The sequence below is a fragment of the Chelonoidis abingdonii genome, chromosome 1, assembly GCF_003597395.2.
Source record: "Chelonoidis abingdonii isolate Lonesome George chromosome 1, CheloAbing_2.0, whole genome shotgun sequence".
NCBI lineage: Eukaryota > Metazoa > Chordata > Testudines > Testudinidae > Chelonoidis > Chelonoidis abingdonii.
Window position 1 is genome coordinate 227,249,667 of NC_133769.1, and position 20,259 is coordinate 227,269,925.

General features: G+C 37.1%; 1 protein-coding gene across 4 annotated transcripts in view; it reads right to left on the reverse strand.

The window, feature by feature from the left end:
• The window catches only part of CNKSR2 (connector enhancer of kinase suppressor of Ras 2), a 401,265-nt gene that overhangs the window by 148,445 nt on the left and 232,561 nt on the right, over positions 1 to 20,259 (reverse strand). For 2 of the 4 annotated variants that reach the window (XM_075059986.1, XM_075059992.1), the window contains exons 9-11: positions 17,928 to 18,074; positions 5,145 to 5,278; positions 1,167 to 1,378 (exon numbers count right to left, since the gene is read on the reverse strand). In XM_075059986.1, the coding sequence (XP_074916087.1) occupies positions 1,167 to 1,378; positions 5,145 to 5,278; positions 17,928 to 18,074 (493 nt within the window). The remainder of the gene's footprint in view (positions 1 to 1,166; positions 1,379 to 5,144; positions 5,279 to 17,927; positions 18,075 to 20,259) is intronic. The other 2 variants (XM_075059991.1, XM_075059987.1) reach the window with 1 other exon arrangement.

Sequence of the window (20,259 nt, forward strand, 5' to 3'; positions counted from 1 at the left end):
GTGGACTCCCTCCTAACTTCTTTCCACACCATGGCAACTTCTCAATTTTCAGCAGGAACAGAAACAAAGTTCTTCTGTTCCAAAGCTGTGAAAATGTACTACTTCAGCTAATGCAGAAGCTCCAATTGTGTGATAGCTCTATGGATTATAGCTGAGTTTTTCAAAGGATCCTAAGGGTGTTGGATGCTCAGCTCCCATTGGTATTTCTTTGGAAGTCCCATCCTATATCTCCTTTGCACCAGCCACTAGAGGGAGACATGAACAGATCTGAAATTCGATCCAGCAGAGCACAATAGTGTTGTGTATATTTATTGATGTGTACACACACACACACACACACACACACACACACTACTAGATGAAGCTTTGTTATAACCATATTGGTCTCAGCTTACATCAAGACCTGAAGATGAGCTCTGTGGAGCTTGAAAGCTTGTTTCTTTCACCAACAGAAGTTGGCCCAATAAAAGATGTCACCTCACCAACCCTACGGTGTAGAGGAGTACTGAATAACCTGCATGCTGGGACAATATATTAACCTCAAGCCAAGAGTGATCTATTATAATTAAAAAGTTGTTACAATCCACATACTTTAAGGTAAGCAAGAATTCACATAATGTTACAACATGCAGGCAATCAGTCATACTTCATTTTTGGAAACAGAGGAATACCACAGGACAGTTCTTACTAATATTGCCATTTTTAGGACCTATGCAACATATGTCATTATGCAGGGAACCACGTGCATCCTGTATCCTTGTTGTAAATAAATTGGTTACTGGCTGCTTTCCTTACACAATGGTACTCAAAGTTATCTCCTGCATACCGTGGGAGAAGTTGTAAACTGGGTTAAGAATAGTACTCCAATCATTTGGAAGGTGAAGTGGTAATATTAAGTACAACTTTCTGGACAGAAAAATTGTTTGACAATCATCATAAAGAATATGGTATTGGACTAATCTCCCATTTTTTATGCCTTAAATTATTCAGTAGGATTTTTTGATACACAATATCAAAAGCTTTTAGCCTGAGATCTTCCCATAATAATGTCATAGAAAATCAGATTGATACACACATATTTTCTATTTCAAAAGGACACATAAACTAATAAATTTACTAAAACTAAACAAGGGATTTGGATTATCCTTATTAGAACAATGCCATACCATACGTTGGAGTGCTCTCTCTCCTCCCAGAGCCACCTGTTCTTCCCTTCTCATATTCATAGCAGTATAAGACTGCATCTTCTTCAACCACATTAAAGCGCTTCCGATATTCCTGGTCAAGAAATGAATTTGGAGATTCGGAACCCTTATGAACTGGCTTGCCCACTATATGTCTGCCAATATCATCACATGGAAGATTTCCTTTTTCATCCCTGTAGTAAACAAGAGAGATTTTGAATGAACTGAAATAGGACACTTTTTTTTTTTTTTTAACATTTCTTTAAGAGTGTGGGTGCATATAAATATTTATATGACCAAGAAAAAGATAATACTGATCTTTGGGGGTTGCACCACTATGCAAGCTGTACCTTATATCTCTGGCAATTCACTTCAATTGCATCCTGAATTTACTCCTTCCTAGTCTTAAATCACCTGAATTCTGGATATGTTGCAAAGCCCATCTATCATTCTTGGTCTTTTAAGAAGGGAGGGGGACAAGAGGGCTTAGATGTTCTACAAGGTAAACTACTATTTGGATTTTTTTAAAACTAGCATTTTCTGTTTTCAGATAAGGAGATGATGCTTGCTTTATTCTTTTATAATTGATTTTTAATATGTCAAAGGCTCCTGGAGTCATGAATAGATGACTTTATGTTGTAAATAAAAATTGATTAAATACACAGAATCCAAGAGAAGTGTGCCACTTAATGGGTCACCAACAGCATCTGCATGCCTCAGATTGTCCTCCAAGTTACCTTTCAAAAAACTGACCAGACCAGATCCTGTTTAGCTTTTGAGATGTGATAGTATATTAATGTAGCGATAGCCACCAAGAACTCCATGAACTCCCTAGCTTGAGTGATGAAAAGATTGTTTCTGGAGTTGATAATCCCGCATCTATCTCTACTCATGATGAAGTCTTGAGTGACCACAGGATGAGTTAAAATGACTTCTGAAGTCCTAGGCCCATCTAAGACAGCTAAGCCCCAACCTTTACTGAAGCTGTAGTCACAACCAGCAGATACAATAGTCAAAAGAATAGCAAACTTCACACATTCATTCACTGGGGAATGAATGTAGTCTCTCTAGCTCCAAAACCAAAGACCTCTACTATAAAGAAGAATAGTTTCAGTTAGTTGTGGCAGAGTTTATAGCTTCTTTGCAGGCATTGTAAAGAATTTGGGATCACAAAAGGAATCACCTTAAGCTCAAATTTTTGGAGCTGAAGTTCCTCATTTCTAACTCTCATGCCTCACATGTACAGTTCAGCTAGAGACTCTGGCGGCCATTTGCTGTCATAATTTGTTACATACTGACACCCAACTGCTGAATATGAACCTGAGATGTTCATGCCAAAATTTTGCTTCACTGCATTTGGTGTGGGAGAAATATATATCTAAGTATTCGCTAACTGTACCTATGAAAATGACTATCCCACAAAGAAGATAAGCTCCAACATTGTTCCAACTAAACAGTCTCTAGTTTCACTGATAACTCTTGTCTCTGCTGTTTGTGCATATAGTCAGACCCAAAGGTGGGATGGCTACAGAGATATATAATATACATTGAAGAAGTGAATCCCTATTATTTTCCAGTAGCAAAAGAATTATTGCTTTTGTTGTAGTCAACCAAAAATGCACCCAGTAACAGCAACCCAAGAGAGCAGCACCAAGCTATTTGATGGTACACAAAATAAAAATGAAGAGGTGCATAAATACATATAATTATAGACAAAAGACTGCTGAAATGCCAGAACACATCTTTCAATCAAGTCATATTATGTAATATATTACATGATGGGTTTGTGAAGGGAATGCACAGCTTAATCATGCAATAAGCTTAGTTTTTTAGGTGCAATGAAATGATAAGTAATTGATATAGTATTTCATTAGTGACGGTCCACACACCAACACTACCATAATTTATTTTTTTATGCCTAGAATAAATCATATAAAGGATGCATTTTCAAACATCACAGCTAATGTGATAGATGGGTTATCAGCTGTTGAAGTAGGATTACACATTAAAAATGCTGTGCAAAACCAATTCATTTTCTCATTTAATAAAATTAATATAGTAAAAGAAACAGAGCTAGATGTGCAATAAGCAGTTTATAGGCATTACTTCTCTGAGCCATATTTGAACCTCAGTTTCAAAGCTAAAAGGTCTATAGTCTATAGCTATAAGGTTTACATCTAAAGAGAAACTGAAGAACTCTGACTGCTTTATGTGCTTTTCTTTTAGCCTAAAGTGTTTAGAATTAAATCTTTGAGGCCTAAAGATAATTTTTATGAGGGTACAATACTCTTTCAGTAGCACTTGCATAGAGATATGGTGATATCCAGTTACAAGATGAATTAACGACATGTTGATTCCCTATGGGCATTTCAAATAAATTAGAAGAAAAAATCATTAATGAGAAACTACTTGTACTGTCATTTTTTAAAGACACAAATTGGAATAATTGTTTAAGCAGGGGCTAGCTATGCTGCATACTACATAAAGTGGTAGCACATAGCATTTTTTCTAAAAGTGAATGATAGACTAGATAAGACAATGGAGTGACCAGGAATGAATTACAAAATTCAATTCATGGCTTCATACAAGAATTATGACATCATCAAAACCATGAACAAGAAATTCAATATTCTGACTCAGAAGGTCTTCAATATCTCTGGAGAATAAAGGATTTCTCATAAATGCACAGTTCTCTTCCCCTGTCAATTTAAGTTGCCATTCACCTCGCCCAGTGATAACCCATAAGAAAGCCTTGTCAGCATCAGGCAATACATCTTATCAACTGGCTGGAAGGGTCACTGTTGAGTGACTCTAATCACCCCTAAGGAAATATGCACATTGTTCTCCCAGCATAGCCCAGTAAATGTAACAAAAGATTGCCAGGGAAAAAAAAAAGGCTTTTTAATCACTATTTGGTCATATAATGTTCTACACACACTAATACCAAAACATTTTAAGAAAAAAATGTTCCTCTGAATGATGTTCTCTTGCTATATATTTTAAGGCATCTATATTGCTTACAATGCATATTTTACAAATGTATTTATATGCTGTAATATCCACACAGGATTATTGGAGAGGAACAACAGAGTATACTGCAGTAGCATGCTGAATTGGATGACTGGTAATAGGACAGTGTGGTAAATCGAAGGATGAATCTGCTGCTGCTCTTCTGACTCCTAACTGGAGGCTGACAGCTCAGTCAGAAGGAAAACGTTCTGTGACACAAAGGAGGAAAGCTAGAGACTTGAAGGGACAGTGATGAAGGTGGCTGTTTCAGCTCAGAGTGGCATATATATTTATGGAACAATTGGGTAGCTACAGAATATAGAATGAAAGTCATACCTCAAATATTGTCCTAGCAATTTGCTCCAATTGTTACACAAAACATATCTAAAAAAAGAATTACCATGGCTATAGAAAAGTAGCAATCCACTGCAGTAAGAGCCTCTCCCTTTAACTCAAGCTATAGAAATTCACATTTTTAGCTACAGAGTATCCCAGTTCAATCTCTGTCACTGGCTCAGATGGCAGACATCACAGACACAAAGTATTCTTTCTAGTTTTGCTTCAAGGTTCAAGACAATCCTTCACTATTAGGGATTAGGATGACACCACCATGGGGCAGATTACCCCACATCTACCTACTCTGAGGGTCTTGCACCTTTCTCTGCAATAAAAGGCGTGGGCCACTGCAGGAGGCACAATGCTGGACCAAACAGATCATGAATCTGATTTAGTGTAGTCACTGATATTTCTAACAACTAGTCGAACTCCATGGGAAAATATCAGAGGCCTTATCTTCCAATCCATATACATGAATACCTATTTTCAACAAGTGTAATCATTTTTCTTATCTTTAACTACCGTCTTAAATTTGTTTGACTGCTCAGTCTTTTATAAGTGCCATTCTTTGTCCATAAACTGTAGGAACCTGCAACATCATCATTAGCTTTTTACCTGGGAATATAAGGCTCTGCCGGAGGAGGGGGTATGTAGAGATCTTGGAGTGCTGAACTGTCTCTTTTAGTGGGTGTGCTGATAGTGCTGGATGGTGTAGCAACGCTGCTTGTAGGACTTCTAGGAATAAGCGGCTGGTTAAAATAAAGAGAGAAAAAAAACACATGGGTATCTATTATATCTAGCATATTCTTAGTTTCACATGAAAATTAAAAGTAAAGACAAACTTTACATATACTGATAAAATAAAACCTAAAAATAAATACTTCTGATATTATATGGTTGTTTTAAACTACCTGAAAAACTATTCAGATTAAAGAGAAGGGATAGTCACAAAATATAAAAGGGATATGAGTTATGCTTGTGAAACAGACTCCTCTTCACATCCTTTTTCCTTCTCTCTTGCTTAGTACAAGCTACTCTATTGCCAGTACCCATAAAAATAGTCATGTAGGGACACCACTCGAAGCTTCACTAATGTAAGTTACCCAGAAGCTAGTGACTTATTTAAACGCTAGTTTTTACAATCAAGATTGTATAGGTATATATTAAAAAAGATGTCATTTAAATTAAAAAATACCAGCCCTATTATGTAAGAAATATCTGTGGAAGTTTCGGTTTTTCTATGGCTTTGGATACTGCAGCTCCGACTTCATATCTTTATAAGCAGAAATATTATGATACAGAGCAAATGGGAGTCTATTATTCTTCACTCTTCAGGGCTCATTTCCACCAAATAACACTTCATATGTTTTTGAGCTTTTTCTATCCTACACAAGCCTTAGTCGGGCAGTGAACACCTCCCTTGCAGACTATGCCTGGGATTCTAGCTACCATTCCAGCCTGAGCTCAGTGTTGTCTCTCTCAATAGCTCTGATTAACATCCCCATCAGTTCTCACATCTCTTTCTCTGAGTGTCAGAGAGAGAAGTACAACGAAGGAAATAAGAGACATACCAGTTTGTTTAGCCTCACAATATTTCTGCTGACTAGCATTAAGTTTGAGCGTTTACGCTAACTACACTCAGAAAATAAAGCAAATGCCATTATTTTGATCCATACTGAGTAATTCTAATATTAAAAATGTGTTGGTTTTTATTTTGTTTTGATTTTAAAGCACTCACTCGCCTTCCATTTGTTAAAAATAAATGCCTTGAAGAATAAATCTTACAGGCTTGGAAGTACATAGTGGTCACGACAGCTATAGATTCCTCACGTACATCAGTGCTTTAGGACACAACTTTTTCATGTTGTACTTAGAACAGAAAAGCTATGAGCTCAGGCTAAAAGGACAGTATGCACAGAAAACACTTCTGCAAGCGCTGTTAAGAATAAATTGTGACAGGTCAATGGGGCACTACTGTAAAGAGTAATCAGCTCTCCTTCCCCACATATTAATCATGACACCTCTGCAGTATACCTAGATTATAGCAAACCCCAAGAGTTTAATAACAGACCTTCTTCCAAATGTTGGCCTTCTGTAAGACTGCAAAGAGCTGCTGTCTTCTTGCTAAACCAATTAGACTTTTCAATCTTTTACAATAGTAATTGGATATATCAAAAATTGTCTGCATATTACTGTAGTATTTCCTTTATGTATCTTTAAATACTGTTAGATTCCTGTGCGTCTTCTAGGATATCTTAAACATCCTACAAAGATGAAAGGAAATCCTGTGCCACAGGATATCTTCAGAATGTTACTTGGGTGTGGTATTGTATTAGACTTCATTCTGGAATTTTTGTTAGTCTAATGTTAACCTTGCAATGTGTTTTTGGAATATTAACTTTATGATCACTTTTAAATCCTGTCCTGCTGACTCTTAGTGAAAGTGACCTATAACTTTTAAACAACGACAAATTGAAGTGTTTGCTAATTTTTTTGCTAGATAGTTATTCTAAAACCACTAGAATAAACGTAAGTCCCTCATAGTCTGAATCTGTAACAAAAAAAAAAGGAAAGAAAAGAAAAACAAGAAAAAAAAGCAAACTACAACCTCTGTTTGGGAGGTTGGGCAGGGAGAGAAAAATATACAGAGGAAGGAGCAGATAAAAGACCATATGAGTATTAAAAACAAGCATAAGCCTGAAATCTGTTTCAGGAATTCTAAAAACAAAAAACCCCTCTTGACCTAAGACAACAGAAATCTCATCACTGAAGATTTCAACCATGAAAGCTAACTCTGAACCCCTGAACCATCTACTAAAGCAAAGTATTTTATTTCCTTTCTAATGGATGCTCAGTATGGTAAGTGCCTTTTCAGGCTTACTGAGTGTGATGAGGAGTGAAATTTCCTTCCAGGACACTGCCATTTGGGACCCCAGTGGCCTTGATTCACCAGGCTTCAGGTGCAGGGAACTGGCAAAAAGTTTCCCTGTGTGTTGGCCTAGATGACCCTCCAGGTTTCATATATCTTTGTGAGACAGACCCAGCTTCTAATAAAGCTTTTTTGCTTCAATCTGGCAGTCCTGCAAGAATCACTTCATAGCGGGTAGTACATGAGTCCAAGATTTGGTTAAGGCAATCCAGGTTTATTAATTGGTTTGCTGTTCAGAATAGTTCTGATAATGGGCTCTGGATATTTGATGGGCTCATGAGTCTTTAAGAATGAGAGATTACAGTCTCTCCACTGTTCAGGTAGGCCAGTGGAAACTCTGATCGTGCCGTAGAAGATGTTATGTTCAGTCCATCAGAGAAGAGTGTGTGTGCATGTGCACACATCCTGCTGACTAGGGATGGGTCTGAAGATAACCTGAGGGAAATCCTTGGTTTCCATGTTGGGCAGGTGAACTTGGGCTATGGCATCAGAGTTCTTTTTTGAGTGAATTCTCCAGGGATCTGAGTGACTCTAGTGTCTTGCTGGACAGTAGCTTAGCTAGCTCTTCCAAGATAACGTTTTCTTTTTTTAGAAGGTCAAGAACTGTAAGTAGAGTCTACAACATCAAGCACAATGCTTGGGAGCACTGTTCCAAAATAGATCTGGAAGTGTCCTACCCTTTGGGTCAAGCTGTAAAATTCACCTGTTCAGCTTATTCCATAAAGCAGAGCAGAAGAAAAACCTGGCAGTGTGCATAGAAGCAGACGCCTATTTTTAAACCAAGGAATGGAAAAGTGAAACAACTTGTCCCTGCCAGATGTTTGTCACTGTTTTCAACAGATATGACAACAAAAAATCCTTTAAAAATGTGTTCAAATTGGACCACCTGGCAGTAGCACTGCAAGCTGATACTTCTTTATGGTGGCTGCCATCTTGTGTTACAGAAGCTCAGCTTTCATTAAAAAAAAAGAAGAAAGAATTAAAGACTTTAGGTCCTTATGGTTGTGAAGATAACCTTCCAAATGAGAAGTAAAAGCAGCTGATAATGGGATGAATACCAGAGCCTGAAAACAGTTTGGAATAATAGCTATTAGGGTATGAGCTGCTCTCACACTGCAGCTCAGTGGGGTGTTAAACTTGACACCTAATTCTGACAATTGTCAGAATGTTCAGTGTTTAATCATCAGAATTGTGGATGGTGATCCAAGCATGCAACAAAGGAGGAGGACTAAATGAGAGGCATAACATATTAGCGGTACAAGTGAGTAGAGCTTTGATTGTAGCCAGTCTTGCAGAGCACAACTACTTTCATTCATTCACTCTCTCCCCACTACATTTAACCATCAGAGAATCTCAAAGCATTTTACAAATGTTAATAAATTAAGCTTCACAACCTCCTTGAAATGAAGGTAAGGACAATCTGCAATGACATACATTGTTTCCCGCACAACTGGACTTGCAGAATCTAGAAGAAAGCAAAATCTTTTTCACTTCTGATACACAGAAAAGGAAGCAGTGATCTTGTCACTAAGATCCTTATAATAAAAGATACATTACAACAAGCTGAGGTATCTACTCAAAACACACATACACACGCTAGAGCCAGCCACAACTAATGATGAAATACATTATATTCCCTCCAAATATTTCATCTTTGATTGTGTCTGGGACTAGCATTTTCACTATTTATTTCACTTTCATTGCCTGGAAGTTTCAATGCTACAAAGAGCGCCATTTTGTAGACTGGGAGGGAGTGCTCACCTAGTAATACTATTAAAATCCTTCCATCTCCAGAGACCAAACACATTACCCTTTGTACACCTTGGTCTGATAATGAAGTTCTAAGGTTACAGTTAAAAGCGAGGATAGGGAGAGAAATGGTGACACCGTGTGTGTCCCCAAACACATGTAAACATAGAGAATCATAGTAGTCAAGCAGTGATAAACTCTAGAAGAAAGGTATATAACTTTTAAAAATACAAGTTAAACCAACACAAAGTTTTAGGTAGTAATATTTTTTTTACAGTGTCTTCATCAGTAAATAATTGTGTTTTGGACATAAAAAGTAACAATTTATTGAACGAACGATTCCCAGTAAACTAAATTGTTTACACATTTCAGTCTATTTCAGCTTGCAACTAAGAAATGAAGAGGTAATGAAATATTATATAAAAAATTCAGGCTTTGTAGGAAATCTGGTCAGAATCCATTTAAACAACACTAGGGAGAGCTCCTATGTAATGAAAAGACAACTAGGCAACTAAATATCCTACAGATTACAGGAGTTTGTTTAAATTTAGTGATTAAAACTGTAATTTCATGAATTTAATCGCAAATAACTGACAAAAACAGAACAAAATGTTGTCACTAGAGGAATGCAGAGGCAATATAAGCAAATTAACAAAGGGGGGGATGATAAATAATCAAAGTAGAATTTCCTCTCAAACCTAAGGTAAGGAAAAACTTAAAGAATGTAAGAATGGCCACATTAGGTCAGATCAATGGTCCACATAGCCCAGCATCCTGTCTTACGACAGTGGCCAATGCCAAGTGCTTCAGAGGGAATGAACAGAACAGGAAATTATCGAGTGATTCATCCACTGTCACCCACTCCCAGCTTCTGGTAATCAGAGCCTAGGGACACCCAGAGATGGGGTTGCATCCCTGACCATTTGGCTAATAGCTATTGATGGACCTATCCTCCATGAACTCATCTAGTTCTTTTTTGAACCCCATTACACTTTTCGCCTTCACAACATCCCCTGGCAACGAGTTCCACACATTGACTATGTGTTGCGTGAAGAAATATTTCCTTTTGTTTGTTTTAAACCTGCTGCCTGGATGATCCCTGGTTCATACATTATGTGAAGGAGTAAATAACATTTCCTTATTCAATTTCTCCACACCAGTCACGATTTTATACACCTCTATCATCTCCCCGTTTAGTCATCTTTTTGCCAAGCTGAAAAGTCCCAGTCTTTTTAATGTCTCCTCATTTGGAAGTTGTTTCACATCCTTAATAATTTTTGTTGCCCTTCTCTGTACATTTTCCAATTATAAGATATCTTTTTTGAGATGGAGTGATCAGAACTGTACTCAGTATTAAACATGTGGGCATACCATAGATTTATATAGTGGCATGATGCTACATTCTGTCTGATTATCTATCCCTTTCCTAATGGTTCCTAACATTGTTAGCTTTTTTGACTGTCATTGCACATTGAGAGATGTTTTCAGAGAACTATGCACAATGACTTTAAGATCTCTATTCTTTCAGCAAAGAAGCTGGAGAGTTGAGTACAGCAAAGTGAATATGTAACCACAAATAAAGTTCTAAGCCTCAGAACCTTGCATGATGAGCTACTAAAAATCCTTTACCAACAGCCTTTAGTAGTGCATAGAATAGTACAATATATTATTTAAAAATGAACAAAATCTGTCATCCAAATACTCTAGATCAAAATGGTGATGACTAATAATGGATTAACACAGAATCATAAATCATAGAAATGTAGGACTGGAAGGGACCTCAAGAAGCCATCAAATCCAGTCCCTTGTGCTGAGGCAAGACCAAGTAAACCTGGACTATTTCCAACATGTGTTTGTCCAACCCCTTCTTAAAAACTTCCCTTGGAAGCCTATTCCAGAGCTTATCTTCCCTTACAGTTAGAAAGTTTTTCCTAATATCTAACCCTAATCTCCTTTGCTGCTGATTAAGTCCATTACTTCTTGTCCTGCTTTTAGGGAACACTAAAAACAACTGATTCCAATCCTCTTTATAGCAGCCCTTAACATATCTGAAGACTATTATCAGGTCTCCCTCAGTCTTCTTTTCTTAGGACTAAACAGGTCAATTTTTTTTAAACCTTTCCATGCAGATCAGGCTTTTTAAACCTTTTATCACTTTTGTTGCTCTCCTGGGCTCTCTCCAATTTGTCCATATCTTTCCTAAAGTGGGGCACCCAGAACTGGAGATATTACTCCACATGAGGTGTTACCAATGCTGAGTAGAACAGGACAGTTACCTTCCATCTCTTACATACAACACTCCTATTAATACACCCCAGAATGACATAAGCCTTTTTCACAATTGCATCACCTTTTTGACTCATTCAATTTATGATTCCCTGTGAACCACAGATCCTTTTCAGCTATACTATCAGCTAGCCAGTTATTTCTCATTTTGTAGTTGTGCATTCGACTGTATTTTGCACTTGTCTTTAATGAATCGTATCTTGTATATTTCAGATCAATTGTCCAATTTGTGAAGGTCATTTTGGATTCTAATCATTTCTCCAAAGTGCTTACAACTCCTCCCAGTTTGATTTGATCTGCAAATTTTATAAGCAAACTTTCCATTCCATTATTCAAGACATTTATGAAAATATTGAATAGTACCAGACCCAGGACTGACCCCCTATAGCAGGCGTGTCCACTCTGAACCTGAAAAGGAGCCAGAATTTACCAATGTATATTGCCAAAGAGCCACAGTAATACGTCAGCAGCCCCCATCAGCTCCCACCCCCCAGCGACTCCCACCTGCCAGCAACCCCACCAGTCAGTGCCTCCTGCCTGCCTCAATCAGCTGTTTCACATGCGCAGGAGGCCTATAGGGGATGGGGAGGAGCAAGACTATGCAACGCTTGGGGGAAGGAGCAGGGGCCTTGGGGGAAGGGGTGGAGTGAGGGCAATGCCTGGGCAGAGCAGGGAGTTGAGTAGTGAGCACCCCCCGGCACACTGGAAAGTTGGCATCTGTAGCTACAGCCCTGGAGTCAGCACCTATGCAAGGAGCCGCATATTAACCTCTGAAGAGCTGCATGCTGCACCAGAGCCACAGGTTGGCCGCTCCTACCCTATAGGACCCCACTAGATATCAGAGTGGTCAGGAAAATTCTGTCCATCTCTTGATAACCATTCCAGAATCTGGATGCTGATTACCCATTTGGGCCTGATCCAAAGCTCACTGAAGTCAATGAGAGTCTTTCCATTGACACCACCGGTGTGTACAGGGCCCTCATAGATTAGCTGAACCCTCCAGAAACATCACCCCCTGCTTCTCTAGTCCTGCTATGAGCCTGAAAGAGTCCAGTCTGGATCAGGAGTTTTCAGCAGGTTAGTTCAAATTCCTTTTGGCCAACAGCACAAGCACATTTCAGGGGCTAGAGGTAGGCTTTGTAGCTTATTCCGAAACAGCATGTGGCAGTTACAGCCCCTGCTGCTGCCTAGTTTAAATTCCGTGAGCTCAAAAATCTTCTTCTTTATTAACTTTCACCTCAGGGGACAAAAGTATACCTTGGAATGCTCAAATTGAAGGGTGGGGAGCCACTACTAGGGAAGCCCCAGTAATAATAAAAATGGTGAGGTCAGGAAGAAGAATGTAGACTGAAACAGAAGCTATGAGATACAGCAAACATTTAAATCAGCAAACACTCTAAATCTCAGAAGGATTGTTCTAAGGATAGAGAAAGTTTGCACAGTTCTAGTTCTCAGATAAAGTATTCAACTATCTCAACTTGTGGCAGAAATGAAAAATAAAAGTTGAAGATAAAACTCCATACCTGACAAGTCTAGTGATTGTCAAAAATATAATCATTATGATCTGGAATGTCATTTTAGACTCCACACAATGAACCACAATAGCAATGGAAACGTAGTGGGAAAAACAAATCTAGTAAGATTCATGGTTGCATTCATGACATGTTAGCATTTATTGTATGATCACATAATTATTATTATTTCCAACTGCAAAAAAATCTTAGAAAGCCCCAATGTTGTAGCTGCCTAATTCAAGGTTTATAAAAAATATACATTGAAAATCCCTGTAATTCACAAATTATGACATGATAAAAATGTATAAAACATAGAATTTTGATAAGCCACAAAAAGGTGGAAAATATTAATTTATGGAGGTTTAAACAGAGAGCCTTCAGGTGTCCTTTGCTGTCAAAAAATACCCTTGTTTTAAACAGGTATAGAACAAAACAGATGTTTTTTCCTCTTCTGATGGACATTATAGTTCAAGCTATGTGCACACATGTACATGGGCTAGCACCTCATTATATGATGTTGTGCAATATATAAAGCCATATTCTAGTCGGCATTGTTCTGCATGCTGAGTCATATTTTTGCACTCTGGTTTCCAGCCTGCTACAGAGATTTGGCATTTTTTTTAATTTTACTTTTTTACCTCTCAGAGATTTTTTCAGCATATGATAATTGTGAAAAAACAAATTAGTCAATGTCTGCTAAAAGAAGGAAACCAAATGAAGGAGTCAACAGAAAGTTCCGTTTGTTAAATGTCACGTGCACATTATCAATAGAAAGACACTTACAACAGGAACAAATTGTGGAAAATAAACATATTGCATTCACAAAAATAAGCTTGTGGGACTCATAGTTTTTCAGATTTGCCAACTGGCACTATCAACAAGCCCTTTTCACATCTACAGACCTTGAACTTTTGGTTGATGTATTACAAGTTTAGAGCACTACAGGAGGAGAAAAGTTTTTCAGTGGACAACAGGTGGTTAACAACATTACCAGGACATATTTAAAAAAGCTTAAAACTCTCACAACTCCTGTCATCTCCTGCACTGAAATGATTCATATACCACAGAGTCATTAGTAGCACTTACACAGTGCTGACGTTGGGGTCTTCATCTAGCATTCACTCATCTTATTGCCATACTTAATATTGCTCCATTAAATCTTTGATTTTTTTTAATCTTGCTGCAAATGACAATCTTTCATGTTCGTACATACAATTATCAACTAAGCAAGCGGAGGGCAGTTTAGTGACTAATGTGTCAATATTATTCACTCTCTGTTAGAACTGTAATTTAAAAGGTTTCAATTACAAGATCCCAATGTAAATGAGCCCCTTAATTTAATTTGCTGAACCATTTATGCCTCCTAAGTTTGATGTGACATCTATTAGAGATGTTTGCTGATGCAGGCGCTTGCAAAAACTAAATCTTTGTTTCACTACCAGTGCTTCTTACATTACAGTGCCAAGTCCCACTTTCCCCTCCAACACTCAATACTATTTGATTAATCTCTGAAATCACATTTTGCCTTTTTCTTCTACTCACTCCTCTAGCAGAAGTTAAATAAAAAGCTAATTTACAGGCGCTGAGTCAATAGCTAATTAGTACTTCCTCTCCATATCTGTTGCTACTGATGTATCTTCTTATATTTTATGCTTTCACAAGACCTTATTTCAGGGAAGGATTTTATTATTGCTGTTGTTGAACAGTTTTAGCTTTGAGATGATTGGACACTTATAACATGCTCCATTATTTAATGACATCTTGATATAGCAAATATGTTATGGTTCGAAAAAAGAGACTATGGAGATGTTCCTTTTATCTATTTATGTTAACATCCATTTTTCATCCTCTCCCCATAGTAAGTCTTTCCCACTGCCATTAAACAAAACATCAGCTGTCCGTGGAACAAGCACATACAGGTCTTAGGAAACACAAAATAGCAATTTCTAATTAAAAAGTGTAATTTTTGGAGTAAACTGTGTCCTGCACAGTGATATTAGGATTTGTAGAGAAATTAAAATATCATCAGAGTAGTATGGATAATCGATGCAGATGTCTGATGCTAATCAGTTCATACTTTTGAACAGCTGTGAGAGTATGGCACATTTTTTGCTTTTATATTAATCAAAATTTGCCATAGCTATTACACACTTATTCAGTATTTAAGCTTTAAAATTGATTTCATCTGGGGTCAACTGATATTCTGTTTAACTCCAATTTGTTTAAGTTAACAAGACAGATCTTAGCATTACGGAGATTCTGAAATTTGTCCTATTTATTGTTGAAACTTTTTCTACAGAAAATAATTATTCTTCGCTTTAGAAAGCTATGGAGTACCGCAGATACATACATATATATGTACAAACACGCGAAAATAAGATTCCTGGCTTTTTTTTTTTAATGTCATATCTAATAAGACTGTAACATATCACCATATCATATCAGGTTTGTATTTATAGTATTTTAATAGGATTTCAGTTTCTTTTAATCAAAATATCCTCAACAACTACCAGTATTTCCTATACTATTATTGTAAGAAAAAAAGTTTAAAATTTCACTTTAAAAACTGTATCTGCTCTGTGTCATTCTAAGTATGCTAAACTGTAAACTAGACCCAAACTGAACAAATTAAGAGAGAAGTGAATTTTCATCTCTGCACTATAATGCATGTGCACATGAAAACCCTTTCATCTAGCGATGAAATTAAGATTTTGAGGACTAGGTGAATCATAGGCCTCATGCTTGCATGTTGGTGCACGCACATTCATTAGGGCCATCATTTCAGAAACATTCAGGGAGTGGGGGGCCAAGCTGTGTCACTTCCTCCTTCTCATTGAGGCTACAGCTGCTTGTGAGGTGTTAGGGGGCCGGTCCTACTCTCAAGGAGGGGGTGTGGTGGCCTGGCCGTATCCCAGAGAGATGGGAAGGGTGCAGGCCACAAGAGGTGTCTCACACATGGCTGGCCTGGTGCAGGGACCAGGCCTCTTCCTGTCCTTCTTAGACCTGGCCCAGGCCACTGCCGCTGCTACCCATCCAGTTAGTGGGGAGAGGCAGGTGGTGTTGACAATGGCCTGCTCCCCAGTGGCTGCCACAGGCCTGGGGGAGACACCGCAGCACTGAGTGGGTGAGGAACTATGAAAATGACAGGGGGAGGGAGGCAATTGCCTCCTCATCCCATAACAAATGATGTCTCTGATGCACATATCACAGCAGCAGAAGCATCTCAACAAGAGAAGGCTGCTGGCTCATGTACACTGCCCTGACATCAGAATCTTCAGGGGAGTTTAATGGATTCTCATTCCCATGTAAGAGGACTCAGTGAGCCCTTTAGAGACTCATGCTGTCTGATTCCCACCCTCCATCAATCCCTTTGGAGTAGCTTGTCTCCTCTCTTGATTTAACTGCACATTCATGTGTCTCCACTACTCCAATATCCCTTATAAAATCCTGCTGTGGGATCTTCAGTGAGAATAGTCTAGTGGCAGACACTCAAGTAGAGCCAGAACCAATATTTAATGAAATGGACATAATGTCACCAAAAAATACTAGAGGAAATAGGGTACAGTCTCATTTTAAGCAATGATGTATTTTTCACTGATGGTTATATTGTCAGCAAAAAACTTTGATAAAATCACAACTTTCAAGTAAGTACATTCATATGCCCATTATTATGCATACATATTTTCAGTTATATACTCAGATGCTGATCAGCAATTTATGGGTTGAAACTTAATGCCACATTTCCATTGAGTACTTCATGTTTTAAATGCTAAGACAACTTAATCTTTTTAACAGTTATTCAAGTTGAAAGACAATGGTATATTTAACCATGGAGGTGTGGTTGAGGAAGAAGTGATGAATGGTTGCTTTTATAAACCTGTTAGCATTTTAAATGGCAAAGAAAGCCACTATCAGCAGTGGCATTTCCATATCTCATTTTCCTTCACAATATGACTTTTTATTTCAATGAACAGTATTAATTTCTAAATTAGACTATGTTTACAATAGGATACTAATCTCTTTTAAGAATGCAATTTTTATGCAAGGAAAATAAAGTTCTTCCTAGATTATGTCCCAACTGAAGTGAAGGGGAAATACATTATTTTTCAGCTTTCATCAATTGGTAAAATGGTTTAATCAGTCTGGAGATAGATTTTTCTGGATTTTCTAAAATTTAATTATTAGGAAATAAAGCTATCACAGTGATGTTTTATACTAAAGTAAAATGCTAAATTTTTGACTAAACTATTTCCATTTTTGGCATGCTGTAGTTTTATTAAAAAACAAGGGAAATAAAGGGTCAACTTAGACCTTCTGTAGACCTGCACATATTTTAAATACTAAGGAACTGATCCTTACAAATAATTTAGGCATACCTTTGCTCACGTGAGCAGACTTCAATGGGACTACTCAGTGGAATAAAGTCATGCACTTCTCTAAGGTCCTGATTCACATAATATTTAGGCACATGCTTAAAGTTGTGCACTTGATTAAGTACTTGGCTAAACTGAAAACAAATCACATTTTTTCTCCATTTATCAAATATGCTGCAATGCAACCTTAAAAAGAACCTAAACTGTAATATAGCAGCTTCCTAACTATGCACAGAAAAATGAATGGGAGCCCTCAAACAATTCGTGTACATTAGAAGTATTACCCTGCGGTTATCTGGGATAATTTTTAATACTTCCAAACCACAAAAGATCTTATGGATTGTCTTTTCATTTTAAAAGGTCTAACTAATGGATTTAATTTCAGCCAAGCCTATGTGGACAAGCTGTGCAGATGTCATTTCACGAACAAGTTTTCAAAGCATACAAGATTAAATCCATATGCTGCTGAGATGAAGCACAATAAAGCATCACTGAGATAATCTATAGTTAAAATGATGGTGTATGACTTATGATTAAGCTTCATTACCTGCAGAGCAAGGGGCTTCCATCTCATATTTTTCAGTAAAGCTGGTGCTGAGGTAAGCATGCTCTGAGGTCGCTTTTTCAAAGTTAAGATAACACCACTCGGATCCTCTCGTAGTGCATTCACCAAATTTTTCAACTGCCACCCCACCTGGTAACCAGCAAAATCATTACAATAAAATTGAGGTACAGTATTCAAGAGGTAATGTTCCCTTCTTAATAACAACATAACAGGTTTGTGTATATATATATTTTAGAAGATTAACTCTGCAAAACTGTCAAAATTTAAATTACAGTGTTAGAAAACATGCCAACTAAAATAATACTTATTACAGTACACTAAAATAGGTATGTACCATTTCAGCTATTAGAATGAATAAACTACTGCTCCTCCATCCAAAACACACAGTTTAATCTCATGCTGATTTTTAAACTAATTATAACTTAGAGGTTAAAGGGTTAAAAGGACCTAGCTTCTATTTCATACAGTCTATCCCACAGTAACATAATTACACTGCACATCTTATGCTTCATAATTACTGTAAACTCTACTAAATATATGTTGCCATACCTCTATTCTTAAAAAATGCTAATATTATACTATTAATATGACTGTAAACAACATTAAAATATTACTACTTCAGGCAGATGCAAGCATAACAGGGTTCAGTTAAGGCTTCTATTCTTTACAATGCTATAAAATAAATTTAAAGGGCTTGTTAATTTAAACACCACAGCTTACGAAATTTTATTCTAAATAATTTCATCCATTTAAATTACAATAAATTAATAAATGAAATTTAATCTAGCTACTGTACTTGAACATCAGTTCAAAAATAAATTTTCCCATTTACATTACAGTACTTTGCAAATATTGTGAAATATGATACTTGACGAGTGTGAAAAGACTAATTGTCCTTTTCTTTTAAATACTTGATAGAATTTTTTTGAATAATTTGTTGTACGTAGCTTTTGAAAAAAGGAAAGCTGTTATGGTACACAAGTTGAGTAAGTTTTTCAAAAGTGACTAATGACAGATTTTAGATTGCTAGTATGGAACACTTTAAAGATATCTGATTTTAAGAGAGCAAGCCCTCAGTGTATTCTAAAAAATACTAATAATAAAAAATCAGGCCCCGTTAAGGTGTCTCAGATTGACCGCCTAAAAGCTGAGGTACCCAAAATCACAAGTCACTTGAAAATCTTAGCCTATGTGTTTAACACATTTTACATCCCTAAAGTCTGGCTCTCTTCTCTTATTTTCAACATTAATAACTATGTTTTCTCCTAACTTTAAAGGATCATGATTAAAAATATTCTTAATTTTGTTCTTTTTACAAGAAAATTTTCTAACTGGTATATGAAATTTCCAAACCTAGAAGTGAATACTCATAGTACAGTGCTACCTATAGCATGCTGCTACTTATGGAAGGATAAGATGGAAAAATATCAAGAAACAGAGCACTGATTTTGTCCTTCATTAGTCTAGTATAGCAGTGAAACACATCTGTATGTTGTTTCCCTTTTACTTCAAGGAATTTACTCTTGGGTGCATGAGAACAAACTCAGACTTACTGCAAAACTGGTATCCACATTTATGCTGCCAAGAAATTAAGGGTAATATAAAATGCTCAAAATATACATATTATTTAGCTTGTTCATCCATTATGCCAGATCACACATTGATTTTTCCAATCACCAATTATTTTCAGAGTTGCTGATCTCAGAGTGGCATATTGATCAAAGTCAGCAACAGTGCCTACGTCAATGGTCTTCAGGCACAGGAAGGCTGCCATCATCATTCTTCATGTGCTACAGTGAACCTAGTCATCCTTTCTCAGTACAGCAAAATACATTGCATGAAATGTTAAATTCTCATCTTCTCTCCACCAAGGTATGTTTGTACAGTATATCAGTGTAAACAAGGAAGCAGAACACTGATAAAATTGCTCCTATGGAATCCCTTCTGGACTCCACACTGGACTTTTAAGCGTGGCTGGAACTTTATATATATAAATAGAAGTATATATACACATACACACACACACACACACACAGTCCTTCACTTCTTCACATATGTCCTTTCCCAGTATTTTTCAATCCAAAACTACTACTCATTTTGCTATAGTACTTTGAATAAAACTACACATATTTATTTATCAAGTTTCGTAGAATACATTCTCCATCTTGCCATAGTCTCCATTTTACTTTAATAATACGTTGTGATACAGCATGGCCAGAGGGCAGCATAAGAGTGTTAGCAGGAGGCCTTATTCCCTGCCAAGGGAGGAAGGTTTGCTTTAGATTAACTAGAACAGCTGTGGCCAATTAGAGCA